Source organism: Rattus norvegicus, chromosome 2 (genome assembly GCF_021556685.1).
Source record: "Rattus norvegicus strain SHRSP/BbbUtx chromosome 2, alternate assembly SHRSP_T2T, whole genome shotgun sequence".
NCBI classification, from domain to species: Eukaryota; Metazoa; Chordata; class Mammalia; order Rodentia; family Muridae; genus Rattus; species Rattus norvegicus.
Window position 1 is genome coordinate 209,266,023 of NC_141535.1, and position 23,573 is coordinate 209,289,595.

Here is a 23,573-nt window from a genome sequence, read left to right on the forward strand (position 1 = left end):
CACCTTTAATCCTGAACAATAAAGGTAAAGTTAGTTTGTTGTTTGAAAGTGATGTCTAATTGAGGGAGAGAAAAGTGATGAGTGAGAGAAACATTTGGCAGAATGAGTCAGAAATAGGATATACCCAACTTAATGAGAACAGTACAGTGGGGAGAGAGAGCGGGTGTGTGTGTGGGGGGGGTAGTTTTATGTAGGCAATTCTACAGAAACAGGCTGCAAATACAACAAGTTAGGTACAGTTGAAAACAGAATGAACCAGATAGAGAGTGAGTAGGAGCCAGAAGGTTAGAACAAATTCTCAAAGTTAGTATGAGGCTAAGCAGAGCATTCAGTCAGAAGCTGATAGAAGCTAGACTGAATCAATGAACTTGGAGGATTTTGGGCCAGAGGATTTAAACCAGGCAGAGTTCAGAATGAACTAGAAGGGGTGTGCTTACTCAGCAGTAAGCCTCCAAGACAATAACAGGTGAATGAAAGGTACTTTTATAAAAACCCTCATTAGAATCTTGGAATGTAAAAGGAAAGAAAAAGTTGGTAATTGTTCCTTATACCCATAATCCCAACATTTGGAAGGGAGAGGTAGCTGGACTAGTTCTAGGCCATCCTCAGCTATATAGCTGGCCTGTTCTTGAAAAAAAGAAAAAGATAGCTTATATTTAAGTAACATGTGTTCAGGGGACCTATCAGAATCTGTAGACCATTGTAACATCCATTACATTACTGTGTAGCTCAGGGAACAAATTTCTCTTCCTACTGCTTTGCAAGTTGAGCATAATCTCACCTTCAGAAAGTTGTGCTACCTCTTCTCTCCCCAGTTTAGCTGTTTTCCTCCTCTGTGTACCCAGTGAGGCAATTTCTCTTCTGTATTTTCAATATACCATTCTTAAGGTTACGATTTTATCATATCAGTGTGCTTAATTGAAGAATACATTGAGTGGTTGTTGTCCTCCCATGAACGATCCTGTATGTTTTGTGTGTGTGTGTGTGTGTGTGTGTGTGTGTGTGTGTGTGTGTGTGTGTGTGTGTGTGTGTGTTTTGGGAGACTACTCTTTTCATTCAGCACCATTTATAAAATCCAGTTATGGTGGCAGGAAGGACTATAGTTCATTCTGAACATTTTAGTTTTTATTCTCATACAATGTCATTGCACCCTAGTTCTCTGTCTAGTCCCTTCTGCCTAAATTTTCTCTTTTTACTCTTGGGGTCATTGTGATTATTCATCAAGAGTAACCATGGAAACAGTATAATTGTTTCTTAGGGTTAGAGAAGTCAAGTTAATGAACTTAAACAAATATAATCAGGATGTTGTGCATTCAAGTCTTACTAATGTTTAAAACCTACTCTTATCACCTCAATAGAAAGAGGGCAATGACACTTGGTTTTATAATGGTGACTCCATTAGCACATAAAGCTTGGATGTCTCCTAATATTTCTTCCTCCATAAACATCTATTTTCTTAAAATCTGAACATTGTTAATGCATTGAAGATTGGGACCATGGTAATTTATATTTCTTTCATAGAGAATGAACTTGTATCTAGTCTAACCGTTCCTGGCCATGATTATTCTATTAAGTCCCCTAAGCAATTCCAATATAACTTAGCTATTAAACATTAAAGTAAATTATTCTCTTATGAAAGGATATTCAAGTTGCAGTGTTCCCTGGTCAACAGCATTAGTAAGTTATTACCCTACTGTTGAAACCAAGGACAATTCATTGGATCCTTGTTGTCATTCGTCTGTCACTTTCAAAAATCTAAAATGTTACAACCTATGGAAAAAGTTTTTGGCAAATTAATTGTAAGGACAACTCAATTTGAGGGGGGAAAAAGCTAAGATAAGGTTCCCATTACTGGTGTATTACTGGGTGATTATTTTAATTTAGTCATCTTGTCAATTTTGTCAAAAATGGTTGAATTTGCAAATAAAATTTTACAAAAAGTTCTGCTAAGGTATTGAGTCACAGACAATTTAAAAATTCTACACAGTAACTATCTATAGTATTGGAAAGAATTTTTATCATTGTTTATATTAAGAAAGTTGAAGTTTCTACTATTTAAAGAAATATTTCCAACAGGTTCTGTCTTAGTCACCGTTCTGTTGATATGAAAAAAATACCCTGACCAAGTCAATTTATTTAAAAAAAGCATTTAATTGGGGGACTTGCTTATAGTTACAGAGGGTGTGTCCATGAACAACATGGTGGACTGCATGGCAGCGGGCATGGCTCAGCAGGGAGGATGGGGAGTAGGAGAGGAGGAAGGGAAGGATGGATGGAGGGAAGAAGAGAGAGGGAAGGAAGGAGGGAAGGAAGGAAAGAGGGAAGGAGAGAGGGAAGGAGAGAGAGAGAGCGAGAGAGAGAGAGAGAGAGAGAGAGAGAGAGAGAGAGAGAGAGAGAGAGAGAGACCCTGTGCCTTCTGTGGACTTTGAATACTTCAAAGGCCACTCCTAATGGCACACCTCTCTCAAAATACCTTTCAATTCTTCCTAAATTGTTTCACCAACCAAGGAGCAAATATTAAAACGCATGGGCCTATGGAGGTCATTCCCATTCAAATTGCTACAGGGTCCTTTTGATTGTTATAACAAAAGCCATATAAATGATTTATGGTAGCTTCTGAAATTATATCTCAGAGGTTTCTAAGAAACTTCTCTCTGTCTCTGTCTCTGTCTTTCTCCTTCTTTCTCTGGCTCTGTTGCTCTCTCTCTCTCTCTCTCTCTCTCTCTCTCTCTCTCTCTCTCTCCCTCCCTCTCTTCCTCTCTTCCCTTGTATTACTTTTTTTCTAGTAAATGAGACCATGGCATAGGTTGTTTTCTGAGCGTCGCTGGATAGGTTTACAGGTGGTAATAGTATGAAATCTTACTTCAAGAACAGGGTTAAGATGTGTTTTTACTTCAAAGGAAGATGATAGTTTTGTTTCTAAGAGTCCCCAAAAGTTGATGGCTATAGCAGGTAAAAGAGAAAAGTCATATTTGAAATCATAAGTATTAGCTCATTTGTACTAGCTCTGAAGAACAGTTCATTATTGTTTTAATATTTGAACTATCTCTATGCAAAACAAATATCACCTCTTCATAGGCAATCTTCACAGCAACATTTCAATCATGCAGGACTTAATTCTTGACTCATAGTAAATGAGAGACTCTAACTAGATCTAAAGTGACCTCTTTCCAATCTTTCTTGTTTCCCTTTGATGAACTGAATACCCTCTGTCCACCCCCTTGGTCAAGTCCTCTGTAGAGGTACAGGTTGTTATCTGGGTTGGATTTATCCAAGACAAAGCAATTAGAATACTGGGTAGAAGGACCTGAGGGATAAAAGAGTGTGAAATCTGCAAACTGGAACGGAGAAGAAAACCAGGGTCATTCAAAGGAAACATTTTCCAGAAATGCCTCTTGCAACACTGGCAGCACAATAGTGCCTACCTGGAGAGACACATGGAGCCACCCACAGGGATGCTGCATACACATTGAAGCATTTGCCAGAATGGAAATTTGACCTGTCTGCTAGAGCCTCCTGGAGTGATTCTATTTGTCATGTTAGCGTTTATGATTGTGTAACAGGGTTTTTCAACAGCAAATCAAAGCGAGGCTGGTGATATTGTGCACACACACAATAGAAGTGGAATGGCTTAATTAGTAAAAATTTAACTGGCATGATTCCTATAAGTTAAAATGTACATATTTAAGGAGGCTTTTTGTAACATTTATACCATTTATTTTATAATATACTAATTCGGATGTAAAAGTGAATGTAAATTAACAGAAATTAACATGCAATGTGAAGAAAAGTCCTTTTATCCTCTGCAACTGTAGCATTTGGCACATTCAGGAATAAATAATCTTTTGTGGCAAGGGTATGCCTTATCAAACATATGCAGATCAGCACTAATTAATGCTAATTAAGGTTTCCTGTCTATCTAGTTGGAAAAACGTCCAAATGTTATGAAATCCAGTTAGTATGCCTATTACACTAATTGTTTTATATGGGGTGGTTCTTAATTAAAATATGTAAATTGACCTTAATTGCTATATACTAATGGGGGTTCATGTTATCTCACTAAAAGTGACAAGATGGTGAGGAGGGGTACTTAAAAGACTAATTCTGATAAATCCTTAACTAAATGACCTTTATTCAAAATTAATTTTAATTGGAAGTTGGCAAAAGAAACATTTTTTCCTTCTTTGTTTCATTTTAGTTTTAAGGAATGGAAGAATGTAATTCTTCTTTGCTATTACTCCTTTAGAAGCAGCCTGGGATTGGTAATTACACTTAACAAGCTAGTTAATTTTACTGTTTATATTTATCAGGAAGTTATTGATTACGTCATTTCAGTCTTGGAAAGGGGAACTGTTTTTGTATTAAATATAAGACCATATACTCACATTCAGACAAATATATATATATATCCATATAGGAATATGAATCTTATATAGGTATACATATATGCAGGTAATTGGACCCAGTTAATTCATTATAATATGTGTTCAAGTTTAATGAGCTAGTAATAGTAATATGTTTTTCTCACTTGATTTGCATTTAAATAACATTTTAAGAAAATTATACATTTTGTCTTTAAACATTAATTCTTACTGGAGTTAATGATTAAAGCTACTGAGATTACATAGACCTACATGGAATTTTAATGTTTTATTTCTTTATTTTTAAACTGCAAACAAACTAAAATATATACAGCCTAAATTAGCATGAAATTATTTAATTAAAAATTTTTTTCTTCTATGTACAATCTACAACTGCAGTAAGTTAGCGAAAGCTAAGGAATATTTTATTCTGCCATTCCATTTGGAAATAACATAGACTCAACCGCAATTTAAAGTATGTTCAAACCTCATCTGGAAAAATGTGAGAAGAGACTTGGTAAAATATTGTCACATGGAAATGAATATATAATCAAGATCGCAGGTTTTCTTTGCAGAGCAGAGACTCAATGTGTTTTTTTTTTCTTTCATTAGGACATCGTGACAAACGTCTCACCCAGAATCATCCGAGGGACCACTTCTGGCCCCTTGTATGGCCCTGGACAAAGCTCTTTCCTCAACATTGAGCTCATCAGTGAGAAAACAGCTGCATATTGGTGTCACAGTGTCACCGAACTAAAGGCTGACTTCCCGGACAACGTAAGTGTGATTTAACATCTAAAACAAGAGAACAGGCATGAGTTGCTGAATGTTTATTTAAACATCCAATTCGTAGGCTTATAAATATTAATGCAGATAATATATTTTATTAAAGAATCCGCCAGTTGCTTGGCTGATGCATAGAAAGATAAAGAAAGAAAGCTGGAGAACTCATAAAATCCCTCCCAATGTGAGGCTTTGTTATAAATGGGCACTGGGTGCATGGAGGAAGTCTCTACATAAGCAGAAGCAGGAGGAATGAAATACCCATTTTATTGAGTTGGTTTTCATTGTATGTGGCTGGTATTTATGAAGGTGATGACCTTAGGGAGAAATTGCAGGCTGTAAATCATCTTATATAAAGCTAAGGCTGGAACAGAATATCTTATGTGGGTTATTTATATTTTTTTTCAGTGGGAGATAATTTACCAAATAATTTTAACCCCCTTATACTAAATAAACTCACTATGTTTTATGGAAAGCTTAACTTTTTTTAAGGAACCACACAGAATCCTTACAGTAAAATCAGAGTTACATGTAATAAAAAAGTATTTTTGCTTTCGTAGTACAGTTAAGGTTGTTCTTGGTACCATCCATTCTTTCTCCCACTCCCTGCTCCTATGCCTCCCCTTCTGTTTCTCTATTAATCTTTGAGATGTGGTGAATGGAGCCTGAAATATCCAGTGACATGTATGTTTATGTTACAGAAAAGGTTTTCCTACAAGGACAAAGGGAGCACATGTCAATGCTATCATGATATGTATTTTTGAATATTTACATACTTTTGAATTTAATGGAATTCATGAATGGTTGCATGTAACCTGAAAAACCAGTCTTCCAAAGGAAGCATCCTGCTGCCTGGCAGATCAAGAGGTATTCTTTTAGATAGCGTAAATGCTTCTGTATACTCTTGAACCAAATACAGTCAGGTAGAACAGGAATAATTTATCTTCTTCAAAACAGTCCTTCAGATGGGAAGGGAACTATGGAGACACATCAGAAAGCTTTAGCATCTTAGCATCTGCTCATTAGGACTTCTTCAGGCGGGGAGCCTGATGTCACAATTATCTCTCCTGTGATCCAGTTAAGTCACTTCAACGATGATGCCAAGCGTGTGTTTTCTAAAGGAGCCATATCTTTTAGGATGCTTCTCCTTAGATTACTGAGCACAGGGAACCTAACTGTAAAAATGAGAATATTAATCAATGTACCAACTGAATACTGAATACTCTGGTGAGGAGTACTGAATACTCTGCTAGGTACCAAACATTTCATTGTCCTCACAATGGGAGGTAGGTACTTAATGAATCACTTACTCTGTGCTGGACATTGTTTTAAAAGCTCTGTATATTTTTAAACTTGCTGGATCCTTCAACATCTTCATAAATAGATCCTGTTACATGCCCAAGTTTATGGTGGAGGAAACCCAGGTACACAGAGGTAAAGGACCTGACTCATGATTGAATATATAATCTTTCCTGAAGTTGAAGCTGGAATTTAAATTTTGCTTTTATTAATCTATACCTCTGTGTACTACTGCCTTCGATGTACCTGCCTAGGTTGCTCTTTAGAATTCAGTATTTCTTTTTTAAAGTAACATATAAAACAATATAAAATAAATATGATTTTCCTACAAACTGTTTCAGTGTTGAATGAGAAACAAAGAGACAAAAACCGATTTTCTTTGAAAAAGTTATGGCCAGCAGTGGCTTTCTTAAACTCGCAGGATACTGTCTGCTTTTTTCTGAGGGAGAAATAAGTTGTTATAATAATGGGCCCCAAGAAATGACAATCAGAAGACAGGGAGTCTGGGTTGAAACCCCTGGCTTCCTGATCCCTCATCCAAGCAGAAAGAAGAGGTACTTTAAATGTTAAATCACCCTGGCAACCAAGAACTTCTCTTATAATGCTTTTGTGTGTTTGAAAAATATAATACATGAGGTTTTTTCCCCCAATTCTTTCCCCATTTAGATTACACCCAATGGTCTTTTCTCTGTATATTTATAACTCAATTCTACCATGTTTGTTCCCCACACCAAAGATAACGTTTTAAACACAATTAGAGTGGCATTCTCTTTGGAAACCATGGAAAGAGCGCGTGTGCACCCCAGATATGGCCATGCTGAGAAGACCATCTCCCCCACTGCTTTAGAATCATTCTGACGCCAAATTCAATGAGCTGAGTGAAGGGAAGTGACCCTTCATTTTCCAACTTTAATTATCACTCTCGCTGGAAATTTCCCACATCATTCTCAAGTGCCTGGCTGCCACCTTTAATGACAGGGATTGGATAATTTAACCCACTGTGGCAGCTTCTAAGCAAGGGCTAAGTTTTCCAAGAAAAAAAAATGTGCTACGGAGATGCAGGCAGCTAATATCCGTAGCTAGGGTTTATTTCCAGATGGGAGAGACTGCAGCTGCATACGAGTCAGAGGAGACAGCTACAGAGCATGAATATAAAGGTAAGAAGGCTTTAGAAGGTGTTGTGAGGGATCCTGGAACTCACTCTGCAGAGCCCGCCGCCTTCAAGTTAGACTTGCTTGGCTCTCAAATTTTCCTTTATATTTATCTGTGAATTAAATTTGGCACAGGGATCATTGTAGTGACAAGTTATTACTAACAGAGTTTTTGTTCATGAGCTGAGATTTTGCAAAGCTTATTATGAAATATACTGTATAATTAGAGCTTACAGAAATCAGTTGAAAATGAATTTTTTTCACCAGCATTACAAAAGCCGAGAGCTGGTATATTTTAGGCTTGATAAAAAATGTTTTTTTAAGATTAAAAAATAAACCAAAAATATATATGCCATGATTTAGCAAGAAAAGACTCTTTTTAAAAAAAAATCATTTTGGTCAACTAGAAGTTAGGGGAAGGCTGACACACTCAAGGACTGAACGTGCTAGTAAAGATAGACCAGACCAGGATGAGAGCTTTGGGGAGACATTAAGAGAGGGACAGAGGGAAAGATTTTTTTCTCTGCATTACTGCCACATCCTCATTGGTGATGAAACTATGTCTTAGCCAACGGCTCAGCCTGCAATTAAGTTCACAATACTCCAGAGAAGTTCCTGACAGTGCTCTGGTCAGTAGCCTCTTTATGCAGATTCTTAATCTGTGTACCAGAGACTCCTTCCAACAGGGGTAAAACTTAAGCTCCACCTCCCACTGTGTGTGTGTGTGTGTGTGTGTGTGTGTGTGTGTGTGTGTGTGTGTGTCTTTGTGAAGCTGAGATAAGTTAAAGACATCTGGAAAGAGCCATCATTTGAGGACTTTATTAGATTTGTCTGCAGACATTTGCATGTGTGTGGAGTTTTTGGTTTGTTTGTTGTTTGTTGTTTGTTTTTGATTAGTGACTGACATGGGAGGAGTCAGCCCGCTGTGAACAATACTACAATGCTGTCTATTCCTGGCAAGCCATCCTTCTGGGCTGTACATTAAAGGTGGCTGAGCGAGCCGGGAGATAGGAGCCAGTAAGCACTTTCCTTCCTGGCTATGTTTCAGTTCTTGTCTCTAGATTCCTGCTTGAGTTCCTGTCCTAATTTCTCTCCATTATGGACTGGAGTATGATCTATAAGTGTAAACCAAGTAAACCCTTTTCTGGCCCAGGTTACTTTGAAGTGTGTTTTGTTTGTTTATTTTTGTTTGTTTGTTTATTTGATTTTTATGATAGCAACAAAGAATCAACCCAGAAGAGGTGGCATGTCCTTCAGCCTGGGTAAGCTAAGACATGTGGGGAAGCTGGAGAAATGGGGGTGAATCACAGTGGTGGCTCTTCTTCAGGACCATGCTTCCGTTCCCAGTGCACACACCCTGGCTCACAGCCATGTGCAAATTTAGTTCCAGGAGATCCAACACCCTCTGCTGGCTCGACTTGGAACTGCATAGATGGAATGCTCCTATATTTACTCAGGCATACACATTCACATAAGTAAAAAGTAAGTTAATGAACTAAATAATAACCCATGAAAATGAGAATCAATGTTATTCCAAGTTTTCAGCAACTATTCCTCTCAAATAGAAACTTTCCAAAAAGAAACAAAATTAGTACTTGACAAAGCAAGAACCTCTGCCATCAGACAACAATTATCTTGTTTTCTGTTTTTGTTTTTTTTTTCATTTTTATTAAATTGGGTATTTCTTATTTACATTATATTTTGGATATTAGTCCTCTATCAGTTGTAGGATTGATAAAGTTCTTTTCCCAATCTGTTGCTTGCCATTTTGTCCTAACAACAGTGTCCTTTGCCTTACAGAAGCTTTGCAGTTTTAAGTGATCCCATTTGTCTATTCTTGATTTTAGAGCGTAAGCCATTGGTGTTTTGTTCAGGAAATGTTCTCCAGTGCCCATGTGTCCGAGATTCTTCCCCACTTTTTCTTCTATTAGTTTGAGTGTATCTGGTTTGATGTGGAGGTCCTTGGTCCACTTGGACTTAAGCTTTGTACAGGGTCTTGATTTGGCTCCTTTGTCAAAAATCAAGTAACGTAGGTGTGCGTTCATTTCTGAGTCTTCAATTCTACTCCACTGGTCTATCTGTCTGTCTCTGTACCAATACCATATATTTTTATCACTATTTCTCTGTAATACTGCTTGAGTTCAGGGATAGTGATTCCCCCTGAAGTCCTTTTATTGTTGAGGATGGTTTTAGCTGTACTGGGTTTTTTGTTATTCGAGATGAATTTGCAAATTGTTCTGTCTAACTCTCTGAAGAATTTGATTGGAATTTTGATGGTAATTGCATTGAATCTGTAGATTGCTTTTGATAAAATGGCCATTTTTACTATATTAATCCTGCCAATCCATGAGCATGGGAGATCTTTCCATCTTCTGAGCTCTTCTTCAATTTCTTTCTTCAGAGGCTTGAAGTTCTTATCATACAGATATTTCATTTGCTTGGTTAAAGTCACACCGAGGTACTTTATATTACTTGGGTCTATTATGAAGTGTGTTGTTTCCCTAATTTCTTTCTCAGCTGTTTCTCTTTTGTGTAGAGGATGGCTACTGATTTATTTGAGTTAATTTTATACCCAACCACTTTGCTGAAGGTGTTAATCATTTTTGGTAGTTCTCTGGTGGAACTTTTGGGATCACTTAAATATACTATCATATGATCTGCAAATAGTGATATTTTGACTTCTTCCTTTCAAATCTGTATCCCTTTGATCTCCTTTTGTTGTCTGATTGCTCTGGCTAGGACTTTGAGTACTATATTGAATAGGTAGAGAGATAGTGGGCAGCCTTGTCGAGTCCCTGATTTTAGTGGGATTGCTTCAAGTTTCTCTCCATTTAGTTTAATGTTAGCTACTGGTTTGCTGTATATGGCTTTTACTATGTTTATGTATGGGCCTTGAATTCCTGTTCTTTCCAGGACTTTTACCATGAAGGGGTGTTGAATTTTGTCAAATGCTTTCTCAGCATCCAATGAAATGATCATGTTGTTTTTATCTTTCAGTTTGTTTATATAGTAGATTATGTTGAGGTATTTCCGTATATTGAACCATCCCTGCATCTCTGGGATGAAGCCTACTTGAACATGATGGATGATTGTTTTGATATGTTCTTGGATTTGGTTTGCCAGGATTTTATTGAGTATTTTTGTGTCGATATTCATATGGCAAATTGGTCTGAAGTTTGCTTTCTTTGTTGGGTGTTTGTGTATTTTAGGAATAAGAGCAATTGTGGCTTCATAGAAGGAATTCGGTAGTGATCCATCTGTTTCAATTTTGTGGAATAGTTTGGATAATATTGGTATGAGGTCTTCTGTGAAGGTCTGATAGAATTCTGCACTAAACCCGTCTGGACCTGGGCTGTTTTTGGTTGGAAGACCTTTAATGACTTCTTCTATTTCTTTAGGAGTTATGGGGTTGTTTAACTGGTTTATTTGTTCCTGATTTAAGTTTGGTACCTGGTATCTGTCTAGGAAATTGTCCATTTCCTCCAGATTGTCAAGTTTTTTTTTAATATAGGCTTTTGTAGTAGGATCTGATGACTTTTTGAATTTCCTCTAATTCTGTTGCTATGTCTCCCTTTTCATTTCTGATTTTGTTAATTTGGACACACTCTCTGTGTTCTCTGGTTAGTCTGGCTAAGGGTTTATCTATCTTGTTGATTTTCTCAAAGAACCAGCTTTGGTTCTGTCAAGTTTTTGTATAGTCCTTTTGTTACTACTTGGTTGATTTCAGCTCTGAGTTTGATTATTTCCTGCCTTCTACTCCTCCTGGGTGTGTTTGTTTCTTTTTGTTCTAGAGCTTTTAGGTGTGCTGTCAAGCTGCTGATATATGCTCTCTCCTGTTTTTTTTTTTTTTTTTTTTTTTTTTTTTTTTGTTTTTTCCTGCAGTCACTCAGAGCTATGAGTTTTCCTCTTAGCACAGCTTTCATTGTGTCCCATAAGTTTGGGTATGTTGTACCTTCATTTTCATTAAAGTCTAAAAAGTCTTTAATTTCTTCTTTATTTCTTCCTTGATCAGGTTATCATGGAGTGGAGCATTGTTCAACTTCCATGTATATGTGGGCGTTCTACCCTTATTGTTATTGAAGAACAGCTTTAGCCCGTGGTGATCTGATGCATTGTATTATTTCTGTCTTTCTGCATCTGTTGAGGTCTGTTTTGTGCCTGATTATATGGCCAATTTTGGAGAAAGTACCATGTGGTGGTGAGAAGAAGGTATATCCTTTTGTTTTAGGATAGAATGTTCTGTAAATATCTGTTAAATCCATTTGGTTCATAACTTCTATTGTCTGTCTATGTCTCTGTTTAATTTCTGTTTCCATGATCTGTCCATTGTTGAGAGTGGGGTGTTGAAATCTCCTACTATTATTGTGTGAGGTGCAGTGTGTGCTTTGAGTGTTAGTAAGGTTTCTTTTACGTATGTATGTGCCCTTGTATTTGGGGCATAGATATTTAGGATTGAAATTTCATCTTGGGGGATTTTTCCTTTGATGAATATGAAGTGTCCTTCCTTATCTTTTTTGATCAGTTTTGATTGAAAATCAATTTTGTTTGATATTAGAATGGCTACTCCAGCTTGCTTCTTCCAACCATTTGCTTGGAAAGTTGTTTTCAAGTCTTTTACTCTAAGGTAGTGTCTGTCTTTGTCTCTGAGGTGTGCTTCCCATAGGCAGCAAAATGCTGGGTCCTCATAATGTATCCAGTTTCTTAATCTGTGTCTTTTTATTGGGGAATTGAGTCAGTTGATATTGAGAGATATTAAGGAATAGTTATTGTTGTTTCCTGTTATCTTCGTATTTGGAGGTGAGATTATGTTTGTTTGGTTGTATTCTCTTTGTTTTGTTGCAAAACGATTAGTTTCTTTCTTTTTCTAGGGTGTAGCTTGTCTCCTTGTGCTGGGCTTTACCATTTATTGTCCTTGTAGGGCTGAATTTGTAGAAAGATATTGTGTAAATTTGGTTTTGTCATGGAATATCTTGGTTTCTCCATCTATGTTAATTGGGGCTTTGCTGGATACAGTAACCTGGGCTGGCATTTGTGATCTCTTAGGGTCTATAGGATGTCTGTCCAGGATCTTCTGGCTTTCATACTCTCTGGTGAGAAGTCTGCTAGGTCTGCCTTTATATATTACTTGACCTTCTTCCCTTACTGCTTTTAATATTCTTTCTTTGTTTTGTGCATTTGGTGTTTTGACTATTATGTGATGGGAGGAGTTTCTTTTCTAGTCCAATCTATTTGACTTCTTGTATGTTTATGGGCAACTCTTTCTTTAGGTTAGAGAAGATTTCTTCTTTGATTTTGTTGAAGATACTTACTGGTCCTTTGAGCTGGGAGTCTTCACTCTCTTCTATACCTATTATCCTTAGGTTTGATCTTCTCTTTGTGTCCTGGATTTCCTGTATGTTTTGGGCCAGTAGCTTTTTCCATTTTCCATTATCTTTGACAGTTGTATTGATGATTTCTATGGAATCTTCTGCTCCTGAGATTCTCTCTTTTATCTCTTGTATTCTGTTGGTGATGCTTGTATCTATGGCTCCTTGTCTCTTCCTTTGGTTTTCTATATCCATGATTGTCTCCCTTTGTGCTTTCTTTTTTGTTTCTATTTCCATTTTCAATTCCTTCACCTGTTTGCCTCTGTTTTCCTGTAATTATTTCAGGAATTTTTTGTGTTTCCTCTCTAAGGGCTTCTACTTTTTTACTTGTGTTTTCCTGCAATTCTCTAAGGGAGTTCTTTATGTCTTTCTTAAAATCCTCCATCATCATGATCAAATGTGACTTTAACTCTAGCTCTTGCTTTTCTGGTGTTTTTGGATATTCAGTGTTTGCTTTGGTGGGAGAATTGGGCTCTGATGATGCCATGTTGTCTTGGTTTCTGTTACTTGGGTTCCTGTGCTTGCCTCTCTCCATTAGGTTGTCTTTGGTATTACCTTTTTCTACTATTTCTGACAGTGGCTTGACTGTTCTATAGGCCTGTGTGTCAGGAGTGCTGTAGACCTGTTTTCCTGGTTTTTGTTTGTTTGTTTGTTTGTTTGTTTGTTTTTTGCCAGTTATGGGAATAGAGTATTCTGCTTTAAGGCATGTAGTCGTTCCTGTCCACTGGCTTTCAGCTGTTACTGAGTCTACCTGGCAGGTCACTTGGAGCAGAAAAGTTGGTCTTACCTCTGATTTATGCCTGAATTCACTCCTTAGGGCTGGGTTTCAGCTCTCTGTGAGGGCAGCAACCAGAAAGGCCTGCCCCTACTTCTGGGTCCCTGTGCACAGGGAACCCTGATGGCACTAGGTGTTTTCCTCTAGAGTCATAAATGTGGGCAGGGAGTAGTCTCCTCTGGCTTCCCAGGGTTGTCTGCCCCTCTGAAGGTCCAGCTCTCCCTTTCATAGGATTTTGGTGCCGGAAGCTGTTTTACCAGGTCTGTTCAAATCCAGGGCAGTCTGGACCACAGTGCTCCTACAACTTCACTGCTCCTATCTTCATGTTCCCAGAGGCCCTACACAGTTTTCTCTTGGGCCATGGATGTGGGCAAAGGTGGGCAGAAGTGGAAGTCTCTCCTGCCCTTCAGTCTCAGAAGTGCCCACACATCTGGCCACTCAGCTCTCTCTCTCTCACAGGTTTTGGGAGCAGGGAGCTGTGGGAATTATCTTGTTTTTAATCCCTGCTCAAAGCACTGAGTATCCCAGTTCTTTTGCTCTACAGTTCATCTGCTCCTACAGAAAATGATGTCAACCACTCACTTGGACTTAGGTTTCAGCAGTTACCAGACCTCATATTAAATTCTCTATCCGGAAAGCTGAGGGCTGGCAGATAGAAGCAGAGTACACATACCATTTGAACACACGGAATGTTCTTTGTGTCTTCTATAGGTGCTTCACTAGGGTCTCCTTGCAGGCTCTGTAAGGGTTGATGCAGCACAAGCAGGCCTCATTATTTTAAAAATTTATTTACAATTTACTTATGGTTACTGGAGGGCGAGAGTGGGCTTTTGTTACCCAGTCAAGTTGTTTAGAAAAAAATGAAATCTAACAATAGAGGAAACCATATATCTCCTGTGTGGTCAGCAGTGACTTTAAAATTTGGCAAGTTCGGTGTCCCATTGCAGACACCATTTTGATGTTCTCCTCACAACCAGAGGGGAATAGTCACAAGCAGAAATTCAAGAGTCCCTTGATTTGATTCTGCCTTCACTCCCTCTGGAGTTTTCTGAGCTTGTCAAGTGTCTGTTTCTACCCATTTCTACAAGCTGATTAAAAAGTAATAAATTAAGAAACTACTGGAGCAGCTGCTGCAGGGAAGGCCGGCATGCCCCTTGGAAATGGTTCCCTCGTTCACGCCACAGTGATTCCTTAATACTGTGTATAAATTCCTGAGGATATGGTTATTTCACAGTCTCCCTCCTTTACCTAACTTCTAGATGAATCTTACCTCTGCTGAACTATTAGTGATATCTCATTGGATTTGTAAACCATTTGTTTATAAAATTGAGATGAATTGTAATAGTACTGGGAATGCTGAAATTGAATGGGAGTACAATAGCCCATATCCTGCCATTCCCACAAAATTCTTTTCTGACTTTCTTAGAGTTGATAAAGGTCATGTTTACAAAGCCATATTGTTGACATTTTATAGGTACAATATCTGTCAAATGTCTAGAATATGCTACTGAGCAGCAGGTATATCCTCCGCCTCTTAAAATCCTTCTCCCCTATCTTCGAATCTGTTCTCTGATGTTTATATATAGGTCTCAAGTTAGATATATTCTAATGAAACTAGGAACCTCATTTCTCTTCATTTTAACCATTTATGGATCTCAGTAGTGGTAGTGGTCTCTGTTGCTGCAAAGAGCAATTTCTTGGATGAGGAGGTGAGAGTTGCACTCATCTGTAGGAATAATGATAAATAGTTAGAATAGAGTTGAGAAATATTGTTGGCTTATGAAAAATAGCATATTGCTCATTGACATAATGGTTTAGGAAAATGACAATATTTGTTCTCCTGTAGAACTAGGACCCTTCCAGCGTTGGGTACTTGACTAGGTTATGGTGCCAAGCATGAGTTCCAGCTATTGGCGGGGGGGGGCTTTCAGCCTAATTAGACAACTGTTGGTTGTAGCTGAATCAAATTGCCCCGTTGGGAATACCTTGCCAAGCAGAACAGTTGTTGTTGTGGTCCATGAGCTTTGACTTATGAGTGTGGGAACTGTGCAAAGGGATTGAAGTGAGGGGTAGGGTGTACAAATATTTTTCTTGAGATCAATGTCTCCAGACTCTAAGAGAAGTTTTGGCTACATCCTAGTAGAGTATTGAAAACTCTGACTTACTCTCCCAACAGAAATTGCAAAAATCAACTGTAATAAGGGGTTAAGACCCAGAACATTAGACAGTACTCACCTAAATAGGAAAAAACAAAATTCTACCCTTCCACGGAGAGTTTCTTGGGATGAACTGAGTCAGAGCTGAGGGATCTGAGAGACAGAATTCACAAGATAGAGAACAAGACAGGAGAGACATGGAGAACAGAGAAGATGTCAAACGCCTACCCAGAAGTTCCCCACCCCCACCCATGTAATACATGTAAAATACATGTAAAAGCAGAATATAAACTCGTTTGTTCACAGGGATCAACAAGTCTATAGAGAGGAACAGCCTGAATGAAGTAGAGGACAAGGGATTGGGTGTGTGTGTGCGTGTGTGTGTGTGTGTGTGTGTGTGTGTGTGTGTGTGTGTGTTCTTTTGTTGTTCTCCATAGATCAGGAATAGCAACAAATTGGAAAGCCTCATCAATGAAAACCACTACAAAAGAATGCAGGGAAGGGTCCCAATTCAGCCACAGTTACTTGCCAAGACTAAACTTAGCAACTTAAAGCAAAACATGAAAATATTTTGAGGGATGCAGAAATATCTAGTCTAACAAAGAAAAAATTAAAAGTGACTTACAGCCAATAAAATTCACTTTCTGTATAAGAAATAGGGAAATGTAACTAAAATTAAAAGAAAAGTCAATTGATATAATCCATTTCAGAACTAACAAGACAGAATGATTATTAAAGCTATTCCAAATGGTCAAATGGCTAAGTGATAAAAGACAGATAAAATATTTAAGCTCCCAAAGATTAAAAGCTGTTATGAACTGGATAAGAAATATGATGAAAGTTATAAACAACCTATTAGACATTTCCAAAGAATGCAAACTTAAAGACATTGAAACAAAAAATATGAAAGGAAGAAGTCTTAGAGGAAAGATGGAGAGACAAGCGTAGAGACCAAGCATCCCCAATCAAAAGCTAATGGTAGGCATAAAATGGTCCACTCTTTACAAAAGAAGGATGAGAGGAAAAGAGAACACAGATAAATTGGGTGTGGAGGCTCATACCTATGATCTCATCATAGCTTGATCAGGGGAATTGCTGTGAGTCTGAAGACAGCTTGGTGTGCATTGTGAGTTCCAGCCAGTCTGAACTATCAGGTTATGGTAGGGGGATAGTTTCATGCCCTGTGTATTCAAATGCCAATTTCTATGCTCAGAGACCTGGCTGCTCAGACTTGGTATTGTCATTGTTATTGAAGCATCTCCTGTCTCAATGTTGTATAAAGATTGTTCTCCTTCACCTCTGATTAGTTAATAAATAGCTGATCAGCCTATAGCTGGGCAGAGGAGTTAAGGTGGGACTTCTGTTCCCAGTGAGAAATTCCTAGGTCACTATGAGGGAGTCACCACGAAGACACAAATGAAGGAGGTATCAGATCGAGGCTAATATGGCAGGTAACATCACACAGCTTAGAAGTCCAGGCCAGTACAGTCTAGTTAGGATAGATCAGAATCAGCTAGAGGACCAGAAGCTTATTGAAGATATAAAGATTTCCAAGTCATTGTTCAGAGCAAGGGAGAGTGAAGAAAAGCCCTGTGCTTTTACACTGTGAGACTCTATCTAAAACGTAAAATCAGTATAAAATTATTTGAAATATATGAAAAAGAATGGGGATGAGGAGCAGAGTGGTGGAGAAGGAAGAGGAGTAACCACAGTTTAGAATAAGATGTTAGAGTTAAGCCTGATCATTCCGTGTCCCACTGGAAATATAAATAGCCTAAACACCTTAGTGAAAAGGCAGAGATTTAATGACTAGACAGAAAAACAAGACTTGGCTATATTTAAGATCCAGTTTTTAGTATGAAACTTAAACATGATTACACAAAGGCATTGAAATTTTATTCCATGTCAACTCGAATAAAAGGAATATTAATGGAATATTAATGAATAATAGAAAAATAGATGTCAAAGCAAGTGTTTTATCTTGAACCAACACAACAGAAAGATCATGTTTTCATGGGAAAGGATCAATTTATCCACAGACTCTAACAGCACTGTTTATATACGTAATAACAGCTCTGAAGGACGCATGAGGCAAAAACCAATATAGCTCTCAGGAACAATGGGAGAGCCTGCAATTATATTTCAATACCTTTTACCTTGATATCAGTAATTAATAGAATGAAACTATCAGATCTGAAAAACACTATCAATCACCTTATCCAATGGACACTTTTGCAATATAGCATTCAATGGCAATAAACATAGGGGCTTTTTTTGTTGTTGTTGTTTATTTTTAATGCTTTCAGAGCGTTTAGAAAGCTAAGACATATTCTAGTCCACAGCTGAAGTCCTAATGCTTTTAAAATAACTCAAGTCATGCAAAGTATCCATGATGGTGAGAAAATAATGCAGTTCACTATTAAAACAAGAATATTTTTGAAAAATACTCAAATAGTAAAAAAACAAATAGTATACTCTTAACTCTTATATTGAAACATAAAATTAGAAAGTATTCTGAAGCGAGGGAGAATTAAAATATGCCTAAATTTGTTGTATGTCACTTTCTTAGTCATGAGGAACACTCTACTCCCACATGGCATGAGTATACGTGAAGGAAAGTATCAAATTAATGACCTCAAATTCTGCCTTCAAAACTAGGATGGAAAGGTACTGAAGCTTAAAGTAAATAATTAAATAATGTGCGAAGGTCCATAGCGTGGGAGGAAATCAGTGAGAAGAAAACAGGGAGAGTGGGAGGAAGGCAAACCTGGTTTGAGCAGATCATAATGAACAAAATTTTAGCAAGGTTCGTTAGAATTAATAATTTAAAAATAAATAAAACAAACAAAAATCCAGAAGATATACCAGTTTCTAATATAGAGAATGAGACAGGTAACCCAATGATATATACTGAAAATAAAATAGCACCTCTTAATCTCAGAGGGTTTTTTTTTTCCTTTTTCGGTTGCTATGATAAAATGCCCTGGCAGAAACAGTTCAAGGGAGACAATTGACAACTCAGAAGCATGGTTTATCATTACAGTAATGAAGTCAAGGCACCAGGAGCTTGGAAAAGCTGGTCACTCTGCATCCCCAATTAGGAAACAAAGGAGACCTGTGTTCAGCTCACTTTTTCCATTGTATACAGTCCAGGAGTGCAGCTCGGAGAATCCTGCTGCCCTCTCTGCGTACTAGTGTACTTCACCATATCAGTTTAAAAACAGGTTCTGTGTAAAGTGGTAATAGCACTTTTGATGAGATGTGTCTGAAGATTCATTCCCAACTGAATTAGATTCAAAACACCACGCTACCAGTCTTAGCCCAGCTTCCAGTGTACTGTGGGTACATCAGAGCCATCCACAAATGCATCTCTCATCGCCAGCATCCTCACTTGGAGGCTGAGTCATGGGGACTCACAGGAAGTTAAAGCAGACCTTAGCCTCTATTAGGAAATATAAGGTATGTTGGTTGAATTTCTAAGCTTTGGCTTTGTGAGAGATTAAAATGTTGGTGGTTCGTGTCATTCAGTAGGAGAAAAATCTTAAGACCAATCTATCAAACCCTTTAAAGTAGTCATTATACAAGCATTAAAGGGTTACAATACAGGCTTTACAAATTCCTTGTCTTTTTTGTAATCAGACAGCCTTTGGGTAAGAATAGTGTCTCTCTGCTTTGGAGGCATGGCCCTGAGCATGGTGAATAGTTAGAAAGAAGCCCAGGGGAGTGGGGAAAGGCAGTGAACTCAGTCTTCCTTTATCTGAATAAATTCATGAGATTGGTCAGGTCTACACGTGCCAAAATGAAGATCAAGTTCAAAACTAGACAAGCTAAGAGGGTTCAGTGGGTCCACTTCCTTTAATATCTATCGGGCAATCTTTGTGTTCTAATCTTTGGGCGACTCTCTTTTAATACATTCTTCATAGGCGTCAGGATGTCAGAGAAGATGAACAATCAAGAAAAACTGTTAATTAAGAGTTCCCTCCCTAATACTGCCCAAACCTCTAATACTTACCTTCTCCTAGTCTCCAAGGGAACTTAATCTGTCAACTTTTAAATTTTGATTTAGAAACTGCACCTTTTGCTTTATGAAGTTGAAATTGAGGAGGCAACTCAAGGTTATCAATAAGGGAAGACCCTGTACTTACACGCTGTTCTCCCTCCTTCCTTTCCTCCTCTACTTCCTCCCTTCTTTCCTCTCTGTTCCCTCCTTCCCTCTCTTCACTCCCTCTTCCTCTCTCTCTCTTCCTCACCCTCCTTTCCTCTCCCCTTCCCTTACCCTTCCTTCCTCTCTCCATCCTTCCCTCCCTTCCAATTTTTCCTTTCAGGGTGTTTGATACCATTTTCTCTTCAGCTTTTTTGATTTTTTCACTTTGTTCACAAAGGGAATGCTCTTAAATGATTTGGGTTTTAATATGTAACTAATTTCGTATCTCTCCCCTTAGGTCTTTTAAGACATTTGCTTAAAACCATTTCCTTCCTTCCTTCCTTCCTTCCTTTCTCCCTCCCTCCCTTCCTCCCTCCCTCTCTCTCGTTCTTTCTTTCTTTCTTTCTTTCTTTCTTTCTTTCTTTCTTTCTTTCTTCTTTCTTTCTTTCTTCCTTCCTTTCTTTCTTCCTTTCTTTCTTTCTACATTCTAATTACATTTCCTTTCCCTCCTTTCCTCCCAGTCCCTCCCACACCACTTGCCCTTTTCCACAACTCCCTCCTTTCTCCCCCCATCTACTTCTACTCCATTTCTCTTCAGAAAAATACAGGCCTCCCGTCGATAATATCAAACAGCCATGCCATACCAAGTTGCAGTAAGACTAAGCTAGTGGAGGCAACCCGGTAGGAGAGGAAAGGCAGGCAAAAGAGTCAGAGACAGCCCCTGATCCCACTGTTAGGAGTCCCACAAGAAGATCAAGCTGTAAAACTGTTACATATGTGCAGAGGTCTTAGGTCAGTCACATGAAGGCTCCCTGGTTGGCGATTCAGTCTCTATGAGAGCCTATAGGCCCAGGTGATTTGACTATATGAATTTTCTTGTGTTGTCCTTGACTCCTCTACAGTCCTTCTGATCCCTCTTCTGTAGGATTCTCCATGCTCTGAGTACTGTTTGGCTGTGGGTCTCTGTTTCTATCAGTTGCTGTCTGAAGCCTTTCTGATGCCAACTGGACTAGGCACCAATCTGTTGGTAGAATATTATTAGGAATCATTTGTTGAATTTTTTTCTCCTTTCAGCCATTTGTGTTTCATCTCTCCTATATCTCTGGGCTCTGCACCCTGTGGTGCCTGGCCCTCCAGGCAATGTCAGGGCTGGATTCCTTCTTATGACGTGGTTCTCAAGCTGGAACAGACATACTTGTCCACTTCCTCAATTTCTGGGTCACCTTTACTCCAGCATACCTATAGACAGGAAAAATTGTAGATCGAAGTTTTGTTGCTGGGTTGGTGTCCCAACTCACCTCTATTGGAGGTCATTCCTAATTACAGGACATGGCCCATCCATCTCCATATTCCCCATTGTTAGGAGTCAGCTATGGTCACTCCCATAAGTTCCTGGGAGTTTCCATCGTCCTAGGTTTCTAGTTCATCCCAGAGATATGCTCCCCCCCATTCTAGTTGTCTTTCCTAGTACTCTCTTCCTCTATCCTCTTCTGACCTGATCTCTCCTGTTCCCATCCTCGTCCCCACCCTAGTCTAATCCCCTGTCCCCATCTACCTGCTATGTCTATTTTATTTCCCCTTCTTAGTGAGATTCAGACATCAGAGTATTTTTTATTTTTTATTTTTTTATTTTTTTGGTTCTTTTTTTTCGGAGCTGGGGACCGAACCCAGGGCCTTGCGCTTCCTAGGCAAGCGCTCTACCACTGAGCTAAATCCCCAACTCCCAGAGTATTTTTTAAAACATTAATAAATTAACATTTTAAAGTCCCCAACACTCTATTTCAATAATATTTTCTTTGAAACTCATTCATATCAATGGGTAATTGATCCCATTTGGGTTGAATATAAATCTGTGCCTGTGACTAACAAGCATGAGGCAGGTCACTATAAACCATCTAAAAGGATTCTGGTCTTGGGAGACATTTGGCTACCTGTTCAGTGGTAGCCTGGCCAGACTCACCAAACATCCTTAAAATATCACAAACAAGGAATACTTTAATAGAACAGGAAAAGATGTATAACAAGCCATCATTTCATTCAGAATTTTATCTGTGGACTACATCTTCAATTAAAGAAGCAAAATTACAGTCACAAATCACAGTGTTTTTGGAAGATTTTGAAAGGAAGATATACAAGGTCCAGCTACTTGGGAAGGTCTCTCACTAATAGCAGTCAGGGAAGAATCTAAATCCAAAGAGCCAAACCTGTCAGGAGAGATAACAATAGATCTTCACTGGTCTTTTCAACCATTCTATTGTTTTATAACATCATCAAAACAGGGAAGGTTTAATAGAAAATAAATAAATAAAACAGTGTCACCCTGGCAATGAGCTTTTCCAGAAAGCAATCTTTGATACTTTAAAAGAAAAAAGAAAAAGAAAAAGAAAGCAAAGAAAGAAAGGAAGGAAGAAAGAAAGAAAGAAAAGAAAAGAAAAGAAAAGAAAAGGAAAGAAAAAGCTACAAATTGATAAGGTTTTAGTATACAGTCCTAGGTTAATAATGGATACCAGCTTCACAGAGAACAGCTTCAGCTGACTCTGTATTTCTTTTCATTCTTTTCTCAATAACTTAGTGAAAAAAGTAAAGTAATGCTATCCTCCCGTTTGTGATAAGGATCTGATATTGATGTGAAGACAACTACTTTTCTCAGATACTTCTCAAACTCTAAGTGCTAGGATTTTGACATGTCACTGGGTTACTGGTAAATCTGATCCTATATCCCGGACCTTGTGCTGTGCTGTGCTGTGCTGTGCTGTGGTGTGCTGTGCTGTGCTGTGTGTGCTGTGCTGTGCTGTGCTGTGCTGTGCTGTGCTGTGCTGTGCTGTGTCGTGCTGTGCTGTGTGCTTTGTGCCGTGCTGTGTGCTTTGGTGCCTTGAATGGGTTTGTGCAAAGAAGAAAATAGTGTGTGCATATGCATGCTGGCAATTGGAGAATTTTTTTATTAAACCAAGCATCAAAGGGTTTAAGACTGCTGACATATGAACTCTTTCTTTTTACCTGGACTCCTCCCCTTTTTGGTAGAGATGCTAATGAGCAGAGAAATGGGAGCTAATCAGCCAGAGGCGAGAGAAGATTCAAGGACCTAGATAATTCACAAACTGGAAAATGAGCTCTTAACTAATCAAGATTGGGTTGTAAATAGGATAGAAAGAATGTATCCCTAGTATTGGCCTGGATAACATTTGTACCCAATCCAAGAAAGTATTTGCAAATTTCACACTTGGCTATTTTTTTTGTCCCTTTGAGATTTTCTTCCTGAACTAATTTTCCATTATGTACATAAGGCAAAGAAATAACTTATCATTAAAGTCATTTTTCAGGTGGATATTTCACTTTGCATGTTGCTAAAACGCCTAGGGCATTAATAAGGAATGAGTTAACTTTATTAATACAGTTTCTTTGGGGAGTTTCTGATCTATATACTGATCACCCAAAAGGAAATTTTCTGTAATATTTTATTCATGTAAAATTTAGGGGAGTAACTAGATTGACTAATTTTTCCATAATAAATAATTTAGCTTTGTGCTGCTTTTGCATG

The 23,573-nt window shown here is 38.2% G+C and overlaps 1 protein-coding gene across 1 annotated transcript in view; it reads left to right on the forward strand.

The window, feature by feature from the left end:
* Dpyd (dihydropyrimidine dehydrogenase) overlaps positions 1–23,573 on the forward strand; it is an 864,105-nt gene that overhangs the window by 479,374 nt on the left and 361,158 nt on the right. Inside the window, 1 exon segment of the mRNA NM_031027.2 lies at positions 4,974–5,138. Within this exon segment, the coding sequence (NP_112289.2) occupies positions 4,974–5,138 (165 nt within the window).